We start from the raw sequence: 22,057 nt of genomic DNA on the forward strand, positions 1-22,057 counted from the left end.
TTGATCTAACGGGTACAAATTAAGATTACAAATTAGATTAAATTTCAACCATTCGGATATCCAGATTTGATAGATTTAAAAGAATGGATCCGGAAAGAATCCAAAATGAAACAAACTCCCACCAAGACTAAATTACCAATTTATTCCTAATGGAGCCAATTTGCTTTTGTCATTTAAATCCCTGACCTGGATCACCTAGCTTTTTACGACCAAAAAGAAAAAAGGATCACCTAGCTTTTCCGGATTGATAACGTGGACGGTCCAGATTTAAACTCATTGCGTGTACTAGATTCCCTCGTCCTTATAAACTCTCTCCCCTTCGCCTCTTCCGGTCTTTAATCTCTCATCTCGTCCTTTTCTCTTATTTTTCTGTAATTTTTTTTTCCTCTCCCGATCCGAAAGCGTAAATAATCCCAAAGATCGGGATCTCAAAACTCCGCCAAACAGATCTGAAAACCCAGAAATTTCTACGAAAGATTCAGATTCTTTTCATTTCTTGAATCCGATCGTAATTTACGGCGTTAAATTTCCATATTCTGGAAAAAAAAAATATAAAAAGAGGAAAAATTAAACCCTAAAAGTCAATTTTGTGTAAGCGAAAGAGATTATGTAATTTGTCTGTGGAAATTATTTTGGTGGTGGGAAAATTTGGATAATTTTTTAGCGATTTATGTAATTTGTGTGCGGAAATTATTTTGGTGGTGTGGAACAATTTCAAAGAAATCGAGGAAATTTTAGGGGGTGGTGTGATGGGGAAAGACGATGAAAGTGCGAAAGTGGTTGAAGATGTAGAAGAAGGGGAAATTTCGGATTCGACTTCGGTGGAGGAGATCAGTGAGGAAGATTTTGTCAAGCAGGAGAAGCAGCAGGAAGTTAAGGTGGTGGTTCCGCTGCCGCCGCCACCCAAGGATCAGTCTAAATCCAACGGCGGAGATGATGCTAGGGTTTGGACGATGCGCGACATCTACAACTACCCGGGATTTCGGGGGTACAGGTCCGGCTTGGTTAACCTCGCTTGGGCTCAGGCCGTACAGAATAAGCCGCTCAATCAGCTTCTGCAGGTGAATGACCCCGACGAGAAATTGAAGCGATCGTCGTCGTCGCCGTCGTTGATTTCGTCCGAAAGGAGCAACGCGAAGGAAGTGGATGGAGTGGTGATTGTTGATAGTGGTGATGAAATGGATGCTGAGAAGGAGGAAGGGGAGTTGGAGGAGGGCGAGATTGATTTGGATTCGGAGCCTGCCGATGGCGAAAACACGGCGGCAGCTGAGGAGGCTAGAGATGGTGTTTTGGTTTGTGATGATATGGATGTTGATAATTCCGAGACTGGTTTGAAGAAGCGAGTGAGCTCGATTCGGGAGGCTTTGGAAAGCGTTACTGTAAATGAAGCAGAGAAGTAAGTGAACTGATTGCTGTCGAAATCCGATTGATTGGTGAATTGTGGGAGTGAAATGATGATTGCCCAGTTTGAGTAATTTGCTCTGTAGCTGTTAGACAATGTTTTCTTACAGTTTGGTTTATGTTTTGTAGATCATTTGGGGATGTTTGTCTCCAGTTACTCAACACTTTGGAGAGCTTGCGTGGAGTGCTTTCGGAAACTAATGTTTCCACAAAGGAAGCTCTTGTTCAACCGTCCTTCACTGCAGTACAAGCTATCAGCTCTGTAAGCCACTAAGAATTGCTCACATTGATGTTGTTCTGTCCCGATATTTCCAGATTCTGGTTATTGAAGTTGTAGAGGTTTGATTGCTGTTTGTTGCAGGTGTTCTGCTCAATGAGACCTGACCAAAAGGAACAAAACAAAGATATTATATCAAGGTTCTTATGAGTCCGATGCTCTTTTTTTCGTTATTAGAGTTTCTATTCCCGTCGATAGTGTAGTTATTTCCTTTGTTTTGTTTTTGGTAACAGGGTACTTTCTTCTGTGAAGAATGATCCTCCTCTTCTTGCCCCTGAGCAGATAAAAGAGGTGCATTTTTTGCTGTCCTAAGTGTAATCAGTTTAGGATACTTAGTTGATGTTATAAAGTATTGACACGGTTTCTAATTTCTCCCAGATAGGGGTCATGATATCCTCTGTGGATTCCCCTGATGTTTTCCTCCAAACTAGAGCAGCCATTACAGATAATGAGATACAGGTTATTGGTGGGGTTAATAATAAGAATTCTGAAGCTGTACATGCCGGTTCTTCAGCTAATTTTGCTTCAGACACTGTTGTATCTGGGGTTTATAGCAATCCATTTGTGTTGTCCGAAGTACCAAGACCAGGAGTGTCTATTTTGAAGGGTAGGAGGGTCGTGCTTCCCCTGTTAGACACTCACAAGGATCATGATGCAGATAGCCTTCCTTCTCCAACACGAGAATCCCCATCTTGTTTTCCTGTTCAGAACACATTGGTTGTTACTGATAGGACGGTAAAACCACAGCCTGATACCTCTAGGGTGACGCCAAATGCTGGAGGTTCTGGATTGCATCCTTATGATACTGATGCTCTTAAAGCTGTATCCACTTATCAACAAATTAATCGGACTTCTTTTTTCATGAGCGAAAGACTTCCAAGTCCAACCCCATCAGAAGATGGTGATAATGGGGATGATGATACTGTTGGAGAGATTTCTAGTTCTTCTGCTAGTAATTTAAGAACAGGTCCTCCTATTTCGGGACAGCAAGTTGTTTCTCCCTTCCCTATTCCTGTGGGTAGCTCCAGCATGCAAGAACGATTTACAGGTAAAAGTGCTGCCCCTGCAAGTTCTGGATCTAATATCACCATAAAAGCTCCAACTAGGAATAGAGATCCTAGGCTTCGGTTGTCCAATTCTGATATGGGTGCCTTGAATCTCAACCCACAGCCCTTGACAGTGCATAGTGCACCTAAAGTAGATTCAGTTATAACGTTAAGCTCGAGAAAGCAAAAACCCCTTGAGGATTCTAAATTTGATGGTCCTGCATTAAAGAGGCAAAGGAATACATTGGATAACTCAGGTTTTGTTAAAGATCCAAAAACTGCTTCTGGAAGTGGTGGCTGGTTGGAGGACATTGGTGGTGTTGGACCTCATTTAATTAGCAAGAATCAGACAGTGGAGAACACACAGTCTGATCCCAGACAGGTGGTTAATGATGTAAGTAGTTCTAGTACTGCTGATGGAAACTCCAATGGCCCAAACAGTTCAAATGAGCCTTTGTCGGTGATGGATTTAAGCACGGCTTCCCTGCCTGCGTTAGTTAAGGACATTGCTGTGAATTCTGCAATATTTAAAGATATTGCTGTGAATCCAACCATGCTGTTAAACATACTTAAGCTGGGACAGCAGCAAAGGTTAGCTGCAGAAGCCCAGCAGAAGTCTGCTGATCCTGAAAAAAGCATGACAAATCCTATAAGCTCAAGTTCAATACTAAGATCAAATGCATCGGTGAATGTTCCTTCAAAGTCCGCAGCCATGTTGCAGACACTAGCAGGAACACTTCCCGTTAGTTCACAAAAAGCTCTGACGGTTAGTGCATGTGTACTTATATCCTTTTCCTAACTGTTGTTTTAGAATGGGCTAAAGCATGTGTTTTTTGCAAATTCTTCCTATTCTGTATGATTGCCCCGATATATTTCAGTTTTCCTAATTATTGATTTAGTTTAATTTTTTATCTTCTCTTTTTTAATGTTCTGTTTTTAGCGGATGGGTTGTTGGATAACCTTTTGTACTATTTAGATCCATAAGTCATGTTACAAGTTATAAAAACTCTTAGCGTTGCAAATTTTGCAGGATGAGTCAGGGAAAGTCCGCATGAAACCCCGTGACCCTCGCCGTGTTCTCCATGCTAATGCACTTCAAAAGAATGGGAGTCTGGGACAAGAGCAGTTCAGAAATATTGTAACCCCACTGTCAAGCAGCCAGGGGAATAAGGATAATCTTAATGGCCAAAAGCACGATGGTCAGGCGGATATGAAGCTAGTCACTTCTCAATCAGTAGAGGCCCCTGACATTGCTCGCCAATTCACAAAGAATCTGAAAAATATTGCTGATATCATGTCTGTTTCTAATGGATCAACGAGTCCAGCAATCGCTTCTCAGAGTGTTTCTTCCCAACCAGTTCCAATCAAGAATGAGAGAATAGATCCAAAGACTGAGGAGCAGGGTACTGGAAGTATTTCTGCTTCGGAAGCAGCTGCAGCATGTCCCTCTCCTTCTGCCCCCATGTGGGGAGATGTTGAACATCTGTTTGAAGGATATGATGACCAGCAAAAAGCCGCTATCCAGAGAGAGAGAGCAAGGAGGATAGAAGAACAGAAGAAAATGTTTGCAGCACGCAAGCTTTGCCTCGTCTTGGATCTAGATCACACACTTCTTAATTCAGCTAAGGTAGGATTTGGTCCTTGTGACCAGTGATTATAAGGGACCGTTTCCTCTGTAAATTTGTTCTAACTTATATTATCCTTTTCAGTTTATTGAAGTAGACCCAGTGCATGATGAGATTTTGAGAAAGAAAGAGGAACAGGATCGTGAAAAACCACAGCGACATCTCTTTCGATTCCATCACATGGGAATGTGGACCAAATTACGTCCTGGGGTTTGGAATTTTTTGGAGAGGGTAATTTTGTATATAAAATTTATTTTGGCATAAATTCTCATTTTGTGGTTTATTTGAAAGTGGAGAATTCATTGCATTGCCTCTTTGGACATCAGGCTAGTCAACTTTTTGAGTTGCATCTTTACACAATGGGGAACAAGCTATATGCAACGGAAATGGCAAAGGTGCTAGATCCAACAGGGGTACTTTTTGCTGGACGAGTTATTTCTAGAGGCGACGATGGAGATCCTGATGATGGTGATGCTCCGAAGAGTAAGGATCTGGAAGGAGTTTTGGGTATGGAATCAGCTGTTGTGATTATAGATGATTCTGTGAGGGTCTGGCCGCATAACAAAATGAACTTGATAGTTGTGGAACGGTAACCATGCTTCAATTTAAGATATAATAATCCTTACTGTCTCTGTACTTTGATGGGCTTGCTTGCCTTGTTACCTAATGCTTATGTATAAATGCTTTTGCAGGTATACGTACTTTCCTTGTAGCAGACGACAATTTGGACTTTTAGGTCCCTCTCTGCTCGAGATTGACCATGATGAGAGACAAGAAGATGGGACTTTGGCATCCTCATTGTCGGTGAGGATGCCGCTCAACTTTCTGAGATTGCAGATAATTTTACATGTTTCTGTTTGATTATCTGTTCATTTGCTTCTCTGGTTCATTGAGAGTAATCAATTATCTGTTATTTTGTCTGTATAGGTTATTGAGAAGATGCATCAGATCTTTTTCTCCCATCCCTCCCTAGATGAAGCAGATGTTAGAAATATTCTAGCCTCTGAGCAGCGGAAGATTTTGAACGGTTGTCGTATAGTATTTAGCAGGGTATTTCCAGTTGGTGAGGTCAATCCTCACCTACATCCGCTGTGGCAGACAGCTGAACAGTTTGGTGCTGTGTGCACCAACTATATAGATGACCAGGTCACCCATGTAGTTGCCAATTCCCTCGGGACTGACAAGGTATTGTTTCTCCCATAGTCTATGCCATGAGAACGAATTACCAAGACTTGATATCATTTAGAAATATGATTTTCGGGCCTTCCCAGCTACTCTTGATTACCTGAAAAAGAAAGAAAGAAACAAAGAGAGAGAACAACCAAAAACTCTGACGCCTCTGCCAGAAAAGCCTTGAAAAAACCGAAAAAAAATTAACTTTTAGAAATCTTACTTCAGTGTTTTTCTCAGCTTTCCTTTCTGCTACGTTCTTTTGCGTTGAGGCATGACATTAATTGTTTGAGCAGGTGAATTGGGCTATTTCTTCGGGGAAATTTGTTGTCCATCCTGGCTGGTGAGAAATTATATCTTGTTTGTTCATATGTTTTCTTCGTCTTTGTTAATTTCTTTGGATTTTGAGTTCGACATGGTTTTCCCTCTCCTAATTAACCAGGGTGGAAGCATCAGCTTTGCTTTACAGGAGGGCAAATGAGCAGGATTTTGCCATTAAACCGTAAACAATCAGCACCCTAACCCTTCCGATAACTAAAACTGATTAACATAGGATCAGGTGTCGCATTGGAGTCGGGATGGAAACCTTAGATCATGCTGGGAGCAGCTAAGCCCTAGGCCTGACACTGGTCGGCGTCGTTTTGATTCGTGTTTTCCACCCCCCAAGGTTTTGCTTTCATGGTCGGTTTCATTGTGAGAAGAGGAATGAGGTGGTAAACTCTGGTCGAGCTTTAGTGGCTCTGTTTGGGCTCGATGGTTCTGGTTGGGTGTTGAGGATTGCCTCTCTCACATTTTGTTCCTGATCAAGTAAGAGATTGGTTGCCAGACATGGTCGCTTCGGGGACAAGGATTGCAAATGCCAAGTTTTCTAGATCCAAAACGTAAAATAAGAGATTGAAACCTAGCGATGGAGCAAATTGGCTGTGCTAGGAGGTAAATTTCGGTAAAGGATGATGAGCGTATGAAGGGAAAGGTGGCGGTGGGGGGTTGTCGGGGATACAAAACTGTATATATGGGGTACGAAAGACCAAGTCTGGCAAGGGAGAAACTGGTCATCCAAAGCTTGAGGCAAGCATTTGGATATTGGTACGGTGGGAAAAATGGCTGGGCTGGTTGTGATGGTGCCTGATTATAGTTAATCCTTGTCCCTAATCAGCTAACTTATGATTTAGCTATCGCATTCACCTCCTAATTAAAATTGGTTTTCCAAGAAAGAAAACATCGAGGATAAGCGAGTTAACGGATTTTCATGCACACGAAGTATGTTGCAGAAGATTTTTCTGCCTGAATCACCTTTTATATTTTTCTAACTTTTAACATATTGTTCGATACTAAATCCCGTTCTTTGTATCTTTCTTCTCACGTGACATACGCTAACGGTACTGAACCCTTAACATATGGAATCTGGTAAACCTAAGGAGGACAACTACTATCTGTATTCTGCAGGGAGGAATGTCCGCTAATTCAGAAATCTTTTTTGGTTGAGGGTTTGCTGGTGCATTAAAGTTTATGAGGCTATTTCGAGTAGTTGTCAAGAATTCAATGAGATTACATTTTTTAGCACTTCTGCATGGTTATGTAGGGAATGTGGACGTGAGCTTTATTATTTAGCAAACGCGATGGTTGCTTATACTTTACAGCAACATTATTTGATGCAAAAGCAATGGTCCAAATCCATATTTTTATGACAAGTGGTTATATTTAAAAAAAGAGAGGTTGAACTGCAAGTGGTAAATCGACCTGGTGATCATGGTCTTCTTATTTAACTTACTATGTTTTGGGTTTGAATCTTCCTCCTCTTCTTAATTTTTAACACAATACTTCTAATAAACGAAAAAATTTGTGAGGATTGGGGAGAGGGTCGAATATGCGTGTAAAAGACGGATGCATTGTCCTTATCAATTGGTTTAACCCACCTTTTTATGAAGGATGTTTCTTGAGGTAGAGTCTCTTTGTTGGCTTGATCTTTTTTATTTATTTATTTTAGTACATCGATATTTTTACATTAGAGGAAGGGGGAATTCGGTTAAGCCACACATTGGGCAACCTAATTTAGTATCGAATTCTCTATCTACGAAATTTGAACCTAAGATTTCTCACTTTTAAGCGAAAAGAAATACAACTAGGTCGTAGTACTGAGTGAAAATTAAATATAATAAATTTGCAGTGACTATTTAAGGGATTCATATTTAAATCGATAGATTGACTTCCCAAATTAACAAGATTTCTCTCGACTCTTTCAATTTCGGTCAATTTCACATTAATCATCCCAAATTAATTACATTATCGAATTTGATATTGAAAAAATAAATAATAATATAATATATTATAGACATTAAATAAGAACCTTTGATTCAATAATTATTTTGAAAGTACGGTTTTGATTCTATCACATTCAACCTAATACCGTAATTTCCTTTTTTGAACAAAAAATATTTATTTACTCTAACATAATGTGATGGGTTTTGCTTCACGATGAACTATTAATAATGTGGTTCAAATTCGCATCTGATGATAATCGATTAAAAAACCTCTAACTTATAGTGAGGAGGAATACACTAGAACGTAGTAAAAATATAAGATTTTTTATTTTTTTTTAAAATGCATGGCGAATATTTTAAAGGTCACAAAATCATATAATTTCAAACTTAAACTTTAGCAAGAGTTAAGACGCGTCACATTCTCGAAAATATTTTATTTTAAAGTCCTTAAAATCAGGAGGGATACTGACAAAGCATGTAAAAGAGGGAGGAGGGTTTCTGGCTTCATAGCTTCAATCAACAGTGCCAGCATATAGCGGTGGAGAAGACGATGGGTTCGATTTCAGAAGAGATGGTGAAGAAGCAGGAAGACCAGGCTGCCTCCTTTTCATGGTGGTGGGACAGCCATAATCGTCCCAATCAATCTCAGTGGCTTGAAGCTACTCTCTCAGGTTTAGTAATATAACTACTTCATGTCATCTTCCTGATCTAGGGTTTTGAGTATGACCAACCCAGTTAATAGTAAATCAGCTTTTGCGTGGTATATCACCATACTATTGCATAATTACTCCTTTCGTTGCTGGATTAGGGTTTAGGGTTAAGGGTTTAGAGAGTACGGTTGTTGGCATTCTAAAATTGTCGTCGTGCACTCCCTTTAATCTAGAAAGTAATAGAGAAAAAATGCATGATAACATTTTGAATCTAGGTTTTGTATCTTTTGGTACTCTTTCTCAGCACAATTTTTTTCACAATTTAAATCCCTAAATATATATATGGATTCAGTATCCGTACTAATATTATTTTTTGGGATCACAAGAAAATATGAAAAGAAAAGTAGTACATGAGTTGAATTATTCACTTCCAACAAAGGACTGGTTTTTTAACCAAAGATGTGGTATTATTGTTACAGAGTTGAACCAGAAGACCAAACTAATGCTAAATATAATAGAAGAAGATAGAGATTCATTTGCAAAGAGGGCTGAAATGTTATTCAAAAGAAAACCTAAAGCTCATAAAGATGTTAGAGGACTTTTACAAGTCGTACCGTTCGCTCGCCGAGAAGTATGATCAGCTTAGATCTGAACTGATTCAAGCCTCTCATCTGAGATCATTTTCTTCATTAAACTCCTTGAAAGTCCAAACCATCCAGAAATGTGAAGAAGAAATTTCAACTTACTTGAAAGCCAAGTCTTTGAAGGCACAGGTTGAGACAGACCAAGAATCCTTCGAAGAACACATATGGAAAAAGAGAATATTGAGCAGGGTGTAGAATCTGATAGTAATGTGGGTGGAAAAGATAAAATGTTGGACGAAAAGAGCTCGGAACTCATTGACGAAAATATGCAGCAGCGGGCTGAGTTGATAAGGAGAAACAAGGAGAAGAGTGAAACAATTGAGCGGCTTTTGTCCCAGGTGCATAGGCTAACGGATGAGAACAGAATTTTAAGGAGTCATCTGGGCAGCCATAAGGATGCTAATGATCATACAAATTACAAGGCAAAACAAGCCTCAGTTTTCAAGGTCTAAATCCAAGGGTCCATCTTTCCTTGGTAGGCTCACTGGATGCACTGGAACTTGATCTTAATTAGTTACTTTTCAACTTAATTAAGTAGCGTTTTAAGTTTTCAAATGTATCTATTTATATGTTTTCATAATACATATGAATATTCCGAGTAAATTATGACAATTGTTTTGATTTTGGCACCTTATAAAGAATTTGTTAATATTTTGATTTAGAGGGCTGGAATGTTTACTTGTTTCATTTTATGAGAAAAATGTGGTAACAGTAACACCTTCATGTGGTGTACTTTTTCACACCAGTTATAACATGTGGTAGTGTATACTGCTAAATACTAATAAATATGAGCGTCGGTTTGATAATACTTTTTCCACCGTAGCTAGAAACCCTAAATTTAAATATGATAGCTTGGAGTCGAAGTTTACTTGGAGTAGTCTAGTGGAACTTACCTTGTCAATGTTGGAAAAGGTCTCAAGTTAGAATTTTTCCTCCCCGTCCTGAAAAGGCTAAGATATTTCAGATTTGCTAAGGTATGAAGTTTAGTTACCCGAAAAAGAGTTATAGACCCAAATAGGCTAAAGTCATCCCGTACCTGCTGAGATCCAAAGGATCCTAGTTCTATAAGGGTTATTGGATCTCTCTTTATTTAAAGGCCTCATGGCCGAGGGGGTCAATTAATTCTAAGCACTCGAGCTCTCTTATACACTTTGTCTCAAAATACTTGATTGATTTAGGGTTTAGGGCTTTGGAGGACAATCTCGAGAGGTCATCCCGCTGCTGAGACCATGGACCGTAAGGCTCTCAAGACATGGTTTGAGACAGACTAAGAATTCCACGAAGTATCTGATGCTAATGTTGGTGAGACAAAATTTGTGGAACGAAAAGATGTTGGAGCTCATCAACGAAACTATGCAGACCCAGGCTGAGTTGATCAAGAGAAACATGGATAAGAGTAAAATAATTGAGCGGCTTTCGTCCAAGGGCTAAGGAATGATAACAGAATTTTGAAGAGTCATCTGGCAAGCCGTAACGCCGATCATGCAAGATCTGATATGTTGTCAAGGTCAAAATCTATGGGGGGCATCGATCCTTGGAAGGTTCATTGGATGGACTACTGGTTACTGATCTTGATTAGCCGGTTTTTCAACTTAACTAAGTAGCGTTTAAGAAAATTTCAAATGTATTGATGTATCTGTTAACTTATCATTATACACATGAAGTTGTTAACGAATTGGTTTTAGAGATCAAAATAATTTACTTATTTTTGTTCGGGGTGAATTTTAACCCTAGAAAAGTTGTTCATGGTTAGAAAATTTCACCATCCAAACAAAAAAAAAAATTGCAAATTTTCCACCAAACTCATGTTTTAGTGTACCCACCTCTAGTAATTTTGTCAAATTTTGGTCAAAATGTATTTTTTTTTAAAATCACGTGAGCCCATTTTTCAAGTTTATGGCTTGGGGTAAAAATTCAGTGGACTAAAGCTTTTTTAGTGTGCTAAGAACACAGTTCGATATATAAGTATTCAACTACTTGTGTTATAACACTTGGTATATTAGATTATATTTCTGACACATTAAAAAATCTCTTCTCAAATGAGCAGCATATGATTTGTTTTGATAGAATTTTTAACAAAGAGGGGTAAAGTGGAATTAAGATAGTAAATTGGCAAGACATTTTGTTTAGGGTAGTTCTATTTATGTATTTATTTTTACCTTCCACACACTATTATTAATTTTTATTTATTGATATCTTTAAATTTTTTTATTAGACATTTAAAAAGTAAAAATAATATGCAAAAAGTAAAAATAGATGCTAATATATCATCATCCTTTGTTTAAGTGACATTTTGTTTATCTTTTACCAAAATTATCACTCTACTTTTACAGAGTACACGTGACGTAATGCAACGTCCGACTAACGAATGGTAGATTTTACAGACAGCGGTCTCCAATCCAAAGACCCAAATATCTCCCACCCCACTCTCTTCAGTCTTGAGCTGAAAAAAGCTCCGACCTTGGAGCCTTCGTGTCCACTCCACCCCTACCTCCCGCACGACGATCTAGGCCTCCCATTGCCTCTAACTAACTGACTGACTAACTACCGCTCCATGGACCGGAGGCGAACGGACAGCCCGGTCTACGCCCGCCAGTGGACGAGCGAGTCCGCCACCACTGTCGGCGGAGCTACATCTCCGGCAATGTCGCCGGTTCGTGGCCACCACGCGCGGTCCTCCTCCGCCAGCGGAGTTTCCAACATCAAACGCACTCAGAACTTTGCCGCCAAGGCCGCGGCCCAGCGCCTCGCTCAGGTCATGGCCTCTCAGACCGCCGACGACGACGACGACGAAGATGATGATCTAGGATTCCGGTACAGTGCTCCCCCACCGCTCTCTCTTTCCAGGAATGCTAACAGTCCCGGTGCTAAGCCTGCGGCTCCGTCTTTGAGGGCCACTACTAGATCGCCTTCGCCCGCGGTAAATCTCTGAGCTTTCCCAATTGAAAAATTTTATTGAGATTTTGGAATTTGAAATTTGCCGGTTGTGAGTGCTGAGTGGTTGAATGAATTCGTCGAAATGCAATCAGATCGTGCTTGAATTTGAGAGGAAGGGAACTGAACTTGGATTTAGTTGCTCGTTGTATTTGAATTCTGGTTGCACGTTGCTCTGTGTACTCTAATTTACTATGAATTTTGTGAAATTCTGCCGTCTTCTGTTTGAAAAAGGCTGCCTTTTGTGGGGATTTAGACCAGTGAGTGGAAAGTTTGATTGACTGTGAGTGAGTTGACCAGAAACTAAGACGTCTAGATTTGTTCATACACAGCTTAGATTAGTAGAAATTTACTTTTTTGTATTTAGCAAGGAATGTGTGTGTGTGTGTGTGTGTGTGTCTATGAATGGTATTGTGAATGGATGGGGAGGTTCAGGCTTCAATGCAGATGGCTAATTGAATTTTTGGATGTTTTGATTAGTTAGCTCGGACCTCTTTGGACGAAACTCCACAGGTTCGCTCAACATCAACGGGAAGGCCAGCAATGTCTCTTCGTGCAGCACCTCCATTGGTACCACCCAATAGAACAACACCGAGGACAGCAACTTCCATGCCACCACTGGACCCTCCCATCACTAATAGCAAAAAAGAGAATCGGTAAAAAAATCTTCTCTCTGCTGTCATTTATATAGTTGAACTCTGTGTTTCAGAGGTTTAGGAATACAGTAAAGGGATAATTTTTTTTAATTCTATCAATGTCTTGCTCATATCATAGTTTACCTTGGTTTTGACTATCATTCTCTTTTGGGATTTCAAATGTATACATACTATGTAAGGAATCCGATTAATATCTTGCTAACAATGTATTTTTATGGTTGATATAACCCTAAACAAGGATGGAAAACTGAACTTCCTATGGGCTTTTGCGATTGTGGCCTCATTACACGTGAACAAGCTGACTAAAAAATTAATACTTTATGCATAAAGAGGTCGCACTTGGTGCGATGGCAAGTGCCTTCGCCCATGAGCAGTAGGTCTCGGGTTCGAGACTTGAGAGCAGCCTCTCCATAAATGGGGGTAAGGCTAGCCGACATTCACCTCTCCCAGACCCTGCGTAAAGCGGGAGCCTTGTGCACTGGGTACGACCTTTTTATGCATATATGCCAATCTTTGCAACTTATTTCGTACTTTAAATAGATTTATGTGTTCGCTTCTATGACTGTGGGACAGTCAATTTGATTGAATAATACAACAAGTGAAGCTAATGGATGTGCACGAATTGCAGATTCTTATCAGAAATAGGAAATTACAAATCAAAAGATCCAGGAGATCAACGTGATGCTTCTGCACTCCGTGATGAAGTATGCCAATGAATTGCATCTATTTCAGTTTATTTCCCCTAACATCTGAATATGTGCCATTTTTATACTACTTTAGATAAATATGGTATTATTTTCTATTTCCTATTGGTGTTTATTTACTGTTTAAAATGCAGCTTGAAATGCTACAAGAAGAGAATGAGAATATTCTTGATAAGGTACCATAAGTCATCCTTTCCTTTTCTTAATTAAGTAATTAGTTTAACCGACCTTATCTGTGACTGATTCCACTGTGAAATTTATCTTACAGCTTAGACATGAAGAAGAGAAATGCGATGAGACAGAGGCTAGAATTAGAGAACTTGAAAAACAGGTAAGTTCTATAATACAATAATCAGCTGCATAATGTCTGAGAGTGTGCTTTTATTAAATACAAAGTTGCCTATATGTTTGTGAGTCTTCAGGTTGCTGCATTTGGAGAAGGCATGTCTTTGGATGCTAAATTCTTGAGCAGGTGTACTAAAGTTCACATAACCTTCTCGCCTGCCTTTTTCATTCTCATTTTCCTTTAATGACATTTTTTCTCATTGTTGTGCAGAAAGGAAGCTGCCTTGCGGCAAAAAGAGGTAATTAGGAAACTTGAATGTTTTATGTTTGCTCCACCTAATTACAAGTCAAACCCACTTAAAATTTGTTCATAGGTGACTCTCTTGGTTGAAATTTTTTGTTTTTATCTAACTTTAATCTGGAGTTTGCTAAACCAGAATTCACATGAATTGTTTTAGAGAAAACAAAACAAATAAAGCTAAAGAGGCTTTTTATTGTTATAGGTTGCACTAAAAGATGCAAAACAATCAAAAGATGGGGCCGAAAAGGAGGTTGCATCCCTTCGGTCTGAAGTTGAGGTAAGCATGCTACCATTAGGTCATTGTCAGTCTGCCAAAAAGAGTTTCTAAATTCAAGTCTGAAGCATAACAAAATTTTAAATATATAGATTCAATATACAAATATATAACTTTAGGAAACAGTACTCGGGAAAGTGCTTTGATTAGTATTTTGAGAGTATGATTTATTGCACATTGGATCTTTGAGGAATTTTCTGTTGCTACTACTGCAACATCTTTTAATTTTTGTCTTTAACTTAATTGCTTGGATCAGAAAGCAAAAGAAGCGAGTGCAGTTGTTATGAGACAACTCAATGGAGCTGAATCTGAAGTGAAATCTCTACGGTCAATGACACAAAGAATGATATTGACTCAGGAAGAAATGGTATGTATACACATAGTATAAGCACTTGATAGAGCATATTAGTAGCCATCTGGGGACTCTGATTATTTAGTATATCCATATTTCAGGAAGAAGTAGTCCTCAAGAGGTGTTGGCTTGCACGCAATTGGGGTTTAGCTGCAAAGCTTGGTATTCTACATGATATGCTATGTCGTAATTTCTAGCATTTGGCAAGGAACTCATTATACATTTATATGTTTTTATTTTCTTTTTACGTTAATTCTGACAATTAATTTCCCATTGATATCTGCTTTTGTTTGCCTTTGCTTGCATTTTATGTTATAGAAAATAAACTAAATTCGGTAATGAAAATGAAAACTTGTACAAGATGGATGGATGAAGTGGAAGAGTGCATCCGGCGTGTTATGTGACCGCCGTATGCCACTAAAGCTCAAGGGAAAATTTTATAGGACGGCAATAAGGCCGGCGATGCTGTATGGCATAGAATGTTGGGCGGTGAAACATCAACACGTACACAAAATGGGTGTAGCGGAGATGAGGATGCTTCGTTGGATGTGTGGGCACACGAGAAAGGATAAGATTAGGAATGAGGATATCCGGGATAAAGTAGGAGTAGCCGAAATTGAAGGAAAGATGAGAGAAAATCGGTTACGGTGGTTTGGACATGTGCAAAGAAGGCCTACTGACGCTCCGATTAGAAGATGCGACTATGGGACAGAGGTTCAGGGCCGAAGGGGTAGAGGAAGACCTAGGAAAACTTTGGAAGAGACTCTAAGAAAAGACTTAGAGTACTTGGATCTAACGAAGGACATGACACAGGATCGAGCACAATGGCGTTCTAAGATTCATATAGCCGATCCCACTCAGTGACTTGGATTTTCCAAGTCTCCAACCGAGAAGTTTTCCTCACTCGGAAAATTAAGGGAACACTACCCCAACCTACATGCTCCACTCAGAAAGCTTCAACATACAAGCTTCAACAAAAGAAAATTCAAAGAACTTAGCGAAGAAGGCTTTGGTGTATTTAACACAATACGTTGAAATGAAGGAAAGCTTATTTATTGATATCCCCGATAAGCTACAAATATGTACATATACATGAGTCAAAATAAACACACAAGAGGGAGCCTTCACAAAGGTTGCTTAGGAGAAGTCTCAGCAGTCGGTAGAGCCCCAGAAAGAGAAGGCACCGGAGGGGGATCATTTGGAGCCTCAGTACTGGACAGAACCCTAGAAGGAGGAGGCATCAGAGGTTGATCATTTGGAGCTTCATTACGCGGTATAGCCCCAGAAGACGAAGGCAATAAATGCCTTTGGAACAAACCCACAAATCTCTGATGATCAAGTAAAACCTGACCATCAGTTTCCTTCATCTGGTCAAGCTTCCTCTTCATGTTTGTAGCATAGTCATGTGCGAGCCGGTGCAACTGTTTATTCTCATGCTTGAGCCCTCTAATCTCCTGTTTGAGACTCATCACTTCAGCCGCCAATGATTCAACTTGGCGGGTTCGAGCAAATAGGCGTTGGGCCATATTAGACACAGAACCTGCACACTGAACACTGAGAGCCAGCGAATCCTTAACAGCTAACTCATCAGACCGTTTGGAAAGTAGTCTGTTATCTTTGGGAGTGAGAAGGTTCCTGGCCACCACCGCAGCGGTCATATCATTCTTCATCACGGAATCCCCAACGGTAAGAGGACCAGTAGGGGAGACGAAGGATGGGCGCCATATGTTGTCTGGAGAAGGCGGGGCTGCCTCTTCAACAAGGTTCAAGTCAAAACGACGGTCGGAGGGGCCAGACATTTTCAAAGGTGTTGAAGAGAGAAGAGGTCGGACAAATCAAGATCTTAGAAGTGCAAGAATGAAGCTTCTACTGGTGGAGATTCAAGTGTGCTTTGGAACTTAATGCCAGCCCTTATAAAAATCTGCACTCGACGGAGCTTCAGAAATCGAAGAGGCGTCTGCTCAGAAATCGAAGAGGCGTTTGCTTTCTCAAAAGCTGGGCTGCTTAGAGATCACGAGGGTTGATCTCAGAAATCGAAGAGGCGTTTGCTTTCTCAAAAGTTGGGCTGCTCAAAGACCACGAAGGCTGATCTCAGAAATCGAAGAGGCGCTCGCTTTCTCAAAAGCTGGGCTCCCCAGAGACCACGAGGGCCGATCTCAGAAATCGAAGAGGCACCTACTTTTCCAGCCTTGTCAGCACCTGTCACGCACACTCAGCTTTGCGGAAATTATGGGCATTCTGTCGAAGACTTCTGGGGAAGTAGAAAACACATGAATCTTACTGTTCAATCACCCACTTCCCACACGCAACAATAGCTCATGGGTACCACAGAAAACTTTGCCAAAGTTCTCTGCCAAAGTTGAGCACGTGAAGCTTGCAGCTCCCATTACATCGCTCTGACCAAGAAGGGTAAAAGAATAGCAAAGAAACAGCACTAACAAAGTTTAGACCCATAAATTTTGAAGGTCTAGCTACCATATTATTACCCACAAGGGTAAAGGAACAGTACCACTGCTGGATAATTGGAAAGTCCCTGTGTGTCAACCTCTGTGCTTCGTGGCAAGGTAGACTAGCAAACATGCCCAACCTTTACTCATATTCGAGAAAACACTCCCAACAAGATTGCTTGCTCCAAAATCGAAGAGGCACCGTCCTCCGAATCTCGAGAGCCAGACTCCCAACATGACTACTTTCTCAAAATCGAAGAGAGGGTAAAGGAACAGTACCATTGCTGGATAATTGGAAAGTCCCTGTGTGTCAACCTTTGTGCTTCGTGGCAAGGTAGACTAGCAAACATGCCCAACCTTTACTCACATTCGAGACAACACTCCCAACAAGATTGCTTGCTCCAAAATCGAAGAGGCACCGCCCTCCGAATCTCGAGAGCCAGACTCCCAACATGATTACTTCCTCAAAAATCGAAGAGACACTGCTCTCCGAATCTCGAGAGCCAGACCCCCAGCATGATTGCTTTCTCAAAAATCGAAGAGGCATCGTTCTCCGAATCTCGAGAGCCAGATACCACAGACCACTTTTTCAAAGTGCTCTGACAGAGTTAAAACATGTGAAACTGGCAGCTCCCACTACCGTGCTATGACCAAGCAGGGTAAAGGAATAGCATTACTACTTGTTAGGGAGACTCCTATATATGTCGACCCCCATCCCCAACGGACAGGCAGACCTGCAAAAATGCTCAACCCTTCATCATATCTGAGAGGGCACTCCCAACGAAGCCTTTCGAAATATTCAGCTTTCTTTCCCCCCGATAATACCTCTGCAAACAAGCTATACTAGAGCAAGAATATCTCATATCATCAGGGTTAAAAGCAAGAGTATCCCATATCATGCTTTTTCCCTGTCTTTTCCTTTGGCCTTGTTTTTACCTGCAAGACAAGGAGAAAGAGAGCAATCAGTCAGCACTTGGAATCAAGCTTCCAGCCAGGATCTGACTGCCTGGAACCCCTTACCTGATTACTTACCTGGCATTGCTCTCGAGTACTCATCTTCAACATCTTATGTTTCCAGGGAAGATTCCGCATTTGCTTGAGGAACAGATAGGGCAAGTGCGAAGGATACAAGGAAGCATTTGGAGACAAGCGTAACAGCACACGTGCCGATACATCCATTACTCTGTCAAAAGCAAAAGTATCCCATATCAGCAGGGTGGAACGTACTCTAGATTTGATGGACTTGTTTTGACCCTCAAATTCTTCAGTCGGCCTTATACTCTGGAGGAAACCAGAAAACCCTCCAGCTCAGTTCAAGAATAAGCCTGTGGAAAGTTACTTCTTCAAAAGCAAAAGTATCTCATATCATCTCTTCTCATTTTTCTTCTCTTTATCCTTCATGCTGCTGCAAGATGGGGAGAAGGTGAACAATCAGTCGGAGCTCTGATTGCTTACCTTGTCTGTCACCTCTTTCAGCAGACCCCCTAGCTCGGCGACTTGGGGGACTCCTACTACATGGTTTGTATCGCGCTTGACCAAACCTGAAACTACAAGTAAGCTTCAAGTGAAATTGATACATTACCTTGTGCATCTCCACCAGTTAAAGATACCACCCCTGGATGGAGGAAGAGTACTTCCAGAGAAGATGCCACATCTACCTATGAGACAGATAAGGCAAGTCAAGACGACTCCACACTCCGATACTTAGAAGTTTCGTGATTACGAGATCATTCTCCCACAATATTTCCTAATGTCATTTGTACTAAATCATTCACTTGTACTCACTAAAGGAGAGCTTGAACCTATGTACTTGTGTAAACCCTTCACAATTAATGAGAACTCTTCTATTCCGTGGACGTAGCCAATATGGGTGAACCACGCACATTTTGTGTTTGCTTTCCTATCTCTATCCATTTATATACTTATCCACACTAATGACCGGAGCAATCTAGCGAAAATCACAAAAAGCGACCGTTTTCGCTACCTAGGATCTATCTTGCAAGAGAACGGAGAATTAGATGGAGATCTCAACCATAGAATACGAGCTGGATGGATGAAGTGTAAGAATGCATCCGGCGTGTTGTGTGACCGTCGTAGGCCACTGAAGCTCAAGGGAAAATTTTATAGGACGGCAATAAGGCCAGCGATGTATGGCACAGAATGTTGGACGGTGAAGCATCAACACGTACACAAAATGGGTGTAGCGGAGATGAGGATGCTTCGTGGGATGTGTGGGCACACGAGAAAGGATAAGATTGGGAATGAGGATATCCGAGGTAAAGTAGGAGTAGCCGAAATTGTAGGAAAGATGAGAGAAAATCGGCTCCGGTGATTTGGACATGTGCAAAGAAGGCCGAATGACGCTCCGGTTCGAAGATGTGACTACGGGACAGAGGTTCAGGGCCGAAGGGGTAGAGGAAGACCTAGGAAAACTTTGGAAGAGACTCTAAGAAAAGACTTAGAGTACTTGGATCTAACGGAGGACATGACACAAAACCGAGCGCAATGGCGTTCTAGGATTCATATAGCCGACCCCACTTAGTGGGAAAAGGCTTTGTTGTTGTTGTTGTTGTTGTTGTTGTTGTACAAGATAATAAAAAGAGGGCAATCTCTTAAGAAGTCAGAGCTGTTACCAGCATAATAGGATTTCATGATGCCCACCCTTCATATGACTCAATTTTACTCAATCTCTGTTGTGCCTTGTAGGTATATGTGCAGATATTGCAGTTGCTAAGTACGAATACTGGTCATCATTAGCTCCTCTTCCATTTGAGGTCGTCATTTCTGCAGGACAAAGGGCTAAGGAGGAACTTTGGGAAAAAGCTAGTAATCATCACTGCAGAGTTTTTTGTTTAGTATATATTTTTGTATTGTTCGGTTCCGTGACAAGAGTAGTTCGTTGTAGTTATGGCATGCTTCTAATTCGTTTTATATTGAACAGGTAATGGTGGTCTTGAGAAGAGAAACAAACTGGTGCAAGACTTGAATGATCTTACTGGAGAAGGAAACATTGAGAGTATGCTTGCAGTTGAAATGGGATTGAAGGAACTTTCTTCCTTGAAGGTGCACTTTTGATGCATTGCCGTCTTATTTTGTTCTCATACTTTTTATTTTCTTTTGTTATTCTCCGACTCAGACTCACCATGTTAGATTAGCATTTGTCTCTTTTTTACAGTCTTTATTAGGTTGCTTCAGTGTTTTGCTTGCGGTAATCTGCTGTTTTTTCTTTTTCTCACTAATATATGATGTTTTGTTCAACGAAGGTTGAGAATGAAATTGTGCTTGCATTGGCTCAACAACGGCGTCCAAACTCTGTTCGATTATCATTCTCGGGTATGCATTGTATTTTTATATCATGTTGGCTTGGCTGGTTGGCTTTTCTTCTGGTATTTGTTATCATCTAAAGTTCCTACTGTCTTTTGACACATACGGGTATTTTCAGATATCAAATCACCTGCCGATCCAAAGTTTACGGAGGCTATTGGTATGCATTTTTCTTATATATCAAGTCTTTGGGTGATCCATAGTTTGCCATATTTGAAAATAAACAAATAAAATTTGGTACTGTTACTAACTTAATGGTTTCTTGCAGAATTGAGTCCCGAGGAGTCAGAGGATGTTCTTTTTAAAGAGGTCTGAAATTTCCTTTCTTTTTACGTATTTGTGTCCCATTCATACAAAATCATTCTTTCCATATACGCATTTATGTAATTACATGTACACTTCAATTGCTGAAATTCTATTTAACGGATACTATGTTGACCTACCTTTGTGGCTAAATATTCAACGTAATAATATGGTTTCTATCCATAAAAATATACCAGCTTGTTAATCAACTGCCACATACATTTGATTTATAGCAACTCAATAAAAAAAGTTCAGGTAATTACTTGTCATAATCTTCAATCTTATTAGTCGTTTCATTTTTGGTCTAATAAACATACTTGTCAATGCGTTTCTTTGTTACAAATCATTTTTCACAAGGACATGATATTAATTATTGTTAGTGTAATGATATCAAACATATTCAACTGTCACAGGCATGGCTTACTTATTTTTGGAGAAGAGCCAAAGTTCTTGGTATAGAGGAGGACATTGCCAAGGAAAGAGTTCAGTTTTGGATTAACCGAAGTGGGCATGCACCGTCTTCACATGATGCTGTCGATGGTAAGTTTTATTTATTTTTTCCTCAAAACTTTACGTTTCACTCGGTCCTTGCACACAAAACTATTGCATTCTTTTTGAGATTCAGTATTACAGCGTTATGGGGTTTTTTTTATGCCCGTGTTTTTGATCAGTTGAGGAAGGGTTGATGGAACTCAGGAAGTTGGGAATTGAGAGCCGGCTGTGGGAAGAATCCCGCAAAGCAATTGATCAAGACTCTTCCGTGTCTGTTGCACAGAAATCTGCTCCACGGTGAAAAACCTGTGCTTGAAACTCTGAAAGTAAAGATCTCTTTGATGTATAACCTATTGCAAGAGATTTTACGTTTACTTCATTTATTTGTGTTAACTGGTTTTGTTGTAGCAATTTCCATCTGAGCTTCTGCTTAATACACATGAGAAGTGAGTTCCTCCCTTGTAATACGTCTATATGGTCACGAATCACGATCAAAGAGTTCCTTTTTTGTACAAATCGAAATTCAAGTACGCCATTTACGTTTCTTTTAAAGAAAAACTAATGAAAATGACTTGAAAACTTTGAGTTTTAAAGATAAGCACAAAATAAAGTCTAAAGTGAATAGTACTAGAATTGACTTTTAGTGTAAAAATATGGTTTTTCGTTAAAGTAAACAGTACTGTGAGCTTTTTGTTGAAGTTCTTTTCTTTTAATTCTACCCAATTAAGTTCCTACTCTGAATTCTGAACGCATCGGAGCTGATCGGAGCATCACCATCTACTGTTGTTGGTTCCTACCTTCCGGCATTCAGTTGTCCACCAACAATTTTCATGCCAATATTTGATAGGTATAACAATGATTCCTATCGCCCGTTCCGATGCTTCTGTGTATGTTTGTGTATGTAGTTTTGA

General features: G+C 40.2%; 2 protein-coding genes across 2 annotated transcripts; both read left to right on the top strand.

The window, feature by feature from the left end:
• The first annotated feature begins 317 nt into the window (after window positions 1-317).
• On the top strand, window positions 318-6,869 carry LOC126596946 (RNA polymerase II C-terminal domain phosphatase-like 3). The gene is made up of 12 exons (XM_050263661.1): window positions 318-1,396; window positions 1,531-1,663; window positions 1,763-1,818; window positions 1,912-1,969; window positions 2,057-3,490; window positions 3,755-4,351; window positions 4,434-4,580; window positions 4,676-4,938; window positions 5,042-5,153; window positions 5,277-5,534; window positions 5,816-5,862; window positions 5,962-6,869. Exons 1-12 carry the CDS (start codon window positions 750-752, stop codon window positions 6,023-6,025), a joined length of 3,816 nt encoding a protein of 1,271 aa, XP_050119618.1. The 5' UTR covers window positions 318-749; the 3' UTR covers window positions 6,026-6,869.
• Window positions 6,870-11,459: 4,590 nt separating this feature from the next.
• On the top strand, window positions 11,460-21,662 carry LOC126596949 (coiled-coil domain-containing protein SCD2-like). Its single transcript, XM_050263667.1, has 17 exons — window positions 11,460-11,994; window positions 12,489-12,664; window positions 13,293-13,368; window positions 13,503-13,544; window positions 13,637-13,699; window positions 13,791-13,840; window positions 13,925-13,952; window positions 14,157-14,231; window positions 14,485-14,595; window positions 14,682-14,742; window positions 19,734-19,853; window positions 19,969-20,090; window positions 20,291-20,360; window positions 20,470-20,511; window positions 20,620-20,660; window positions 21,068-21,194; window positions 21,326-21,662. Exons 1-17 carry the CDS (start codon window positions 11,629-11,631, stop codon window positions 21,445-21,447), a joined length of 1,692 nt encoding a protein of 563 aa, XP_050119624.1. The 5' UTR covers window positions 11,460-11,628; the 3' UTR covers window positions 21,448-21,662.
• The last annotated feature ends 395 nt before the right edge of the window (window positions 21,663-22,057 follow it).

Source organism: Malus sylvestris, chromosome 13 (assembly GCF_916048215.2).
Source record: "Malus sylvestris chromosome 13, drMalSylv7.2, whole genome shotgun sequence".
Lineage (NCBI taxonomy): Eukaryota > Viridiplantae > Streptophyta > Magnoliopsida > Rosales > Rosaceae > Malus > Malus sylvestris.

What these genes read in the sequence shown, in the direction of transcription:
- LOC126596946 (XM_050263661.1), top strand. Translation starts at nt 750, where the DNA reads ATGGGGAAAGACGATGAAAGTGCGAAAGTGGTTGAAGATGTAGAAGAA. An exon ending in ACTGTAAATGAAGCAGAGAA is followed by an intron (nt 1,397 to 1,530) that starts GTAAGTGAACTG and finishes TATGTTTTGTAG; the next exon opens with ATCATTTGGGGATGTTTGTC. An exon ending in TTTGTTGTCCATCCTGGCTG is followed by an intron (nt 5,863 to 5,961) that starts GTGAGAAATTAT and finishes CTAATTAACCAG; the next exon opens with GGTGGAAGCATCAGCTTTGC.
- LOC126596949 (XM_050263667.1), top strand. Translation starts at nt 11,629, where the DNA reads ATGGACCGGAGGCGAACGGACAGCCCGGTCTACGCCCGCCAGTGGACG. An exon ending in TTAGAGAACTTGAAAAACAG is followed by an intron (nt 13,700 to 13,790) that starts GTAAGTTCTATA and finishes GTGAGTCTTCAG; the next exon opens with GTTGCTGCATTTGGAGAAGG. An exon ending in CTGCCTTGCGGCAAAAAGAG is followed by an intron (nt 13,953 to 14,156) that starts GTAATTAGGAAA and finishes TTATTGTTATAG; the next exon opens with GTTGCACTAAAAGATGCAAA.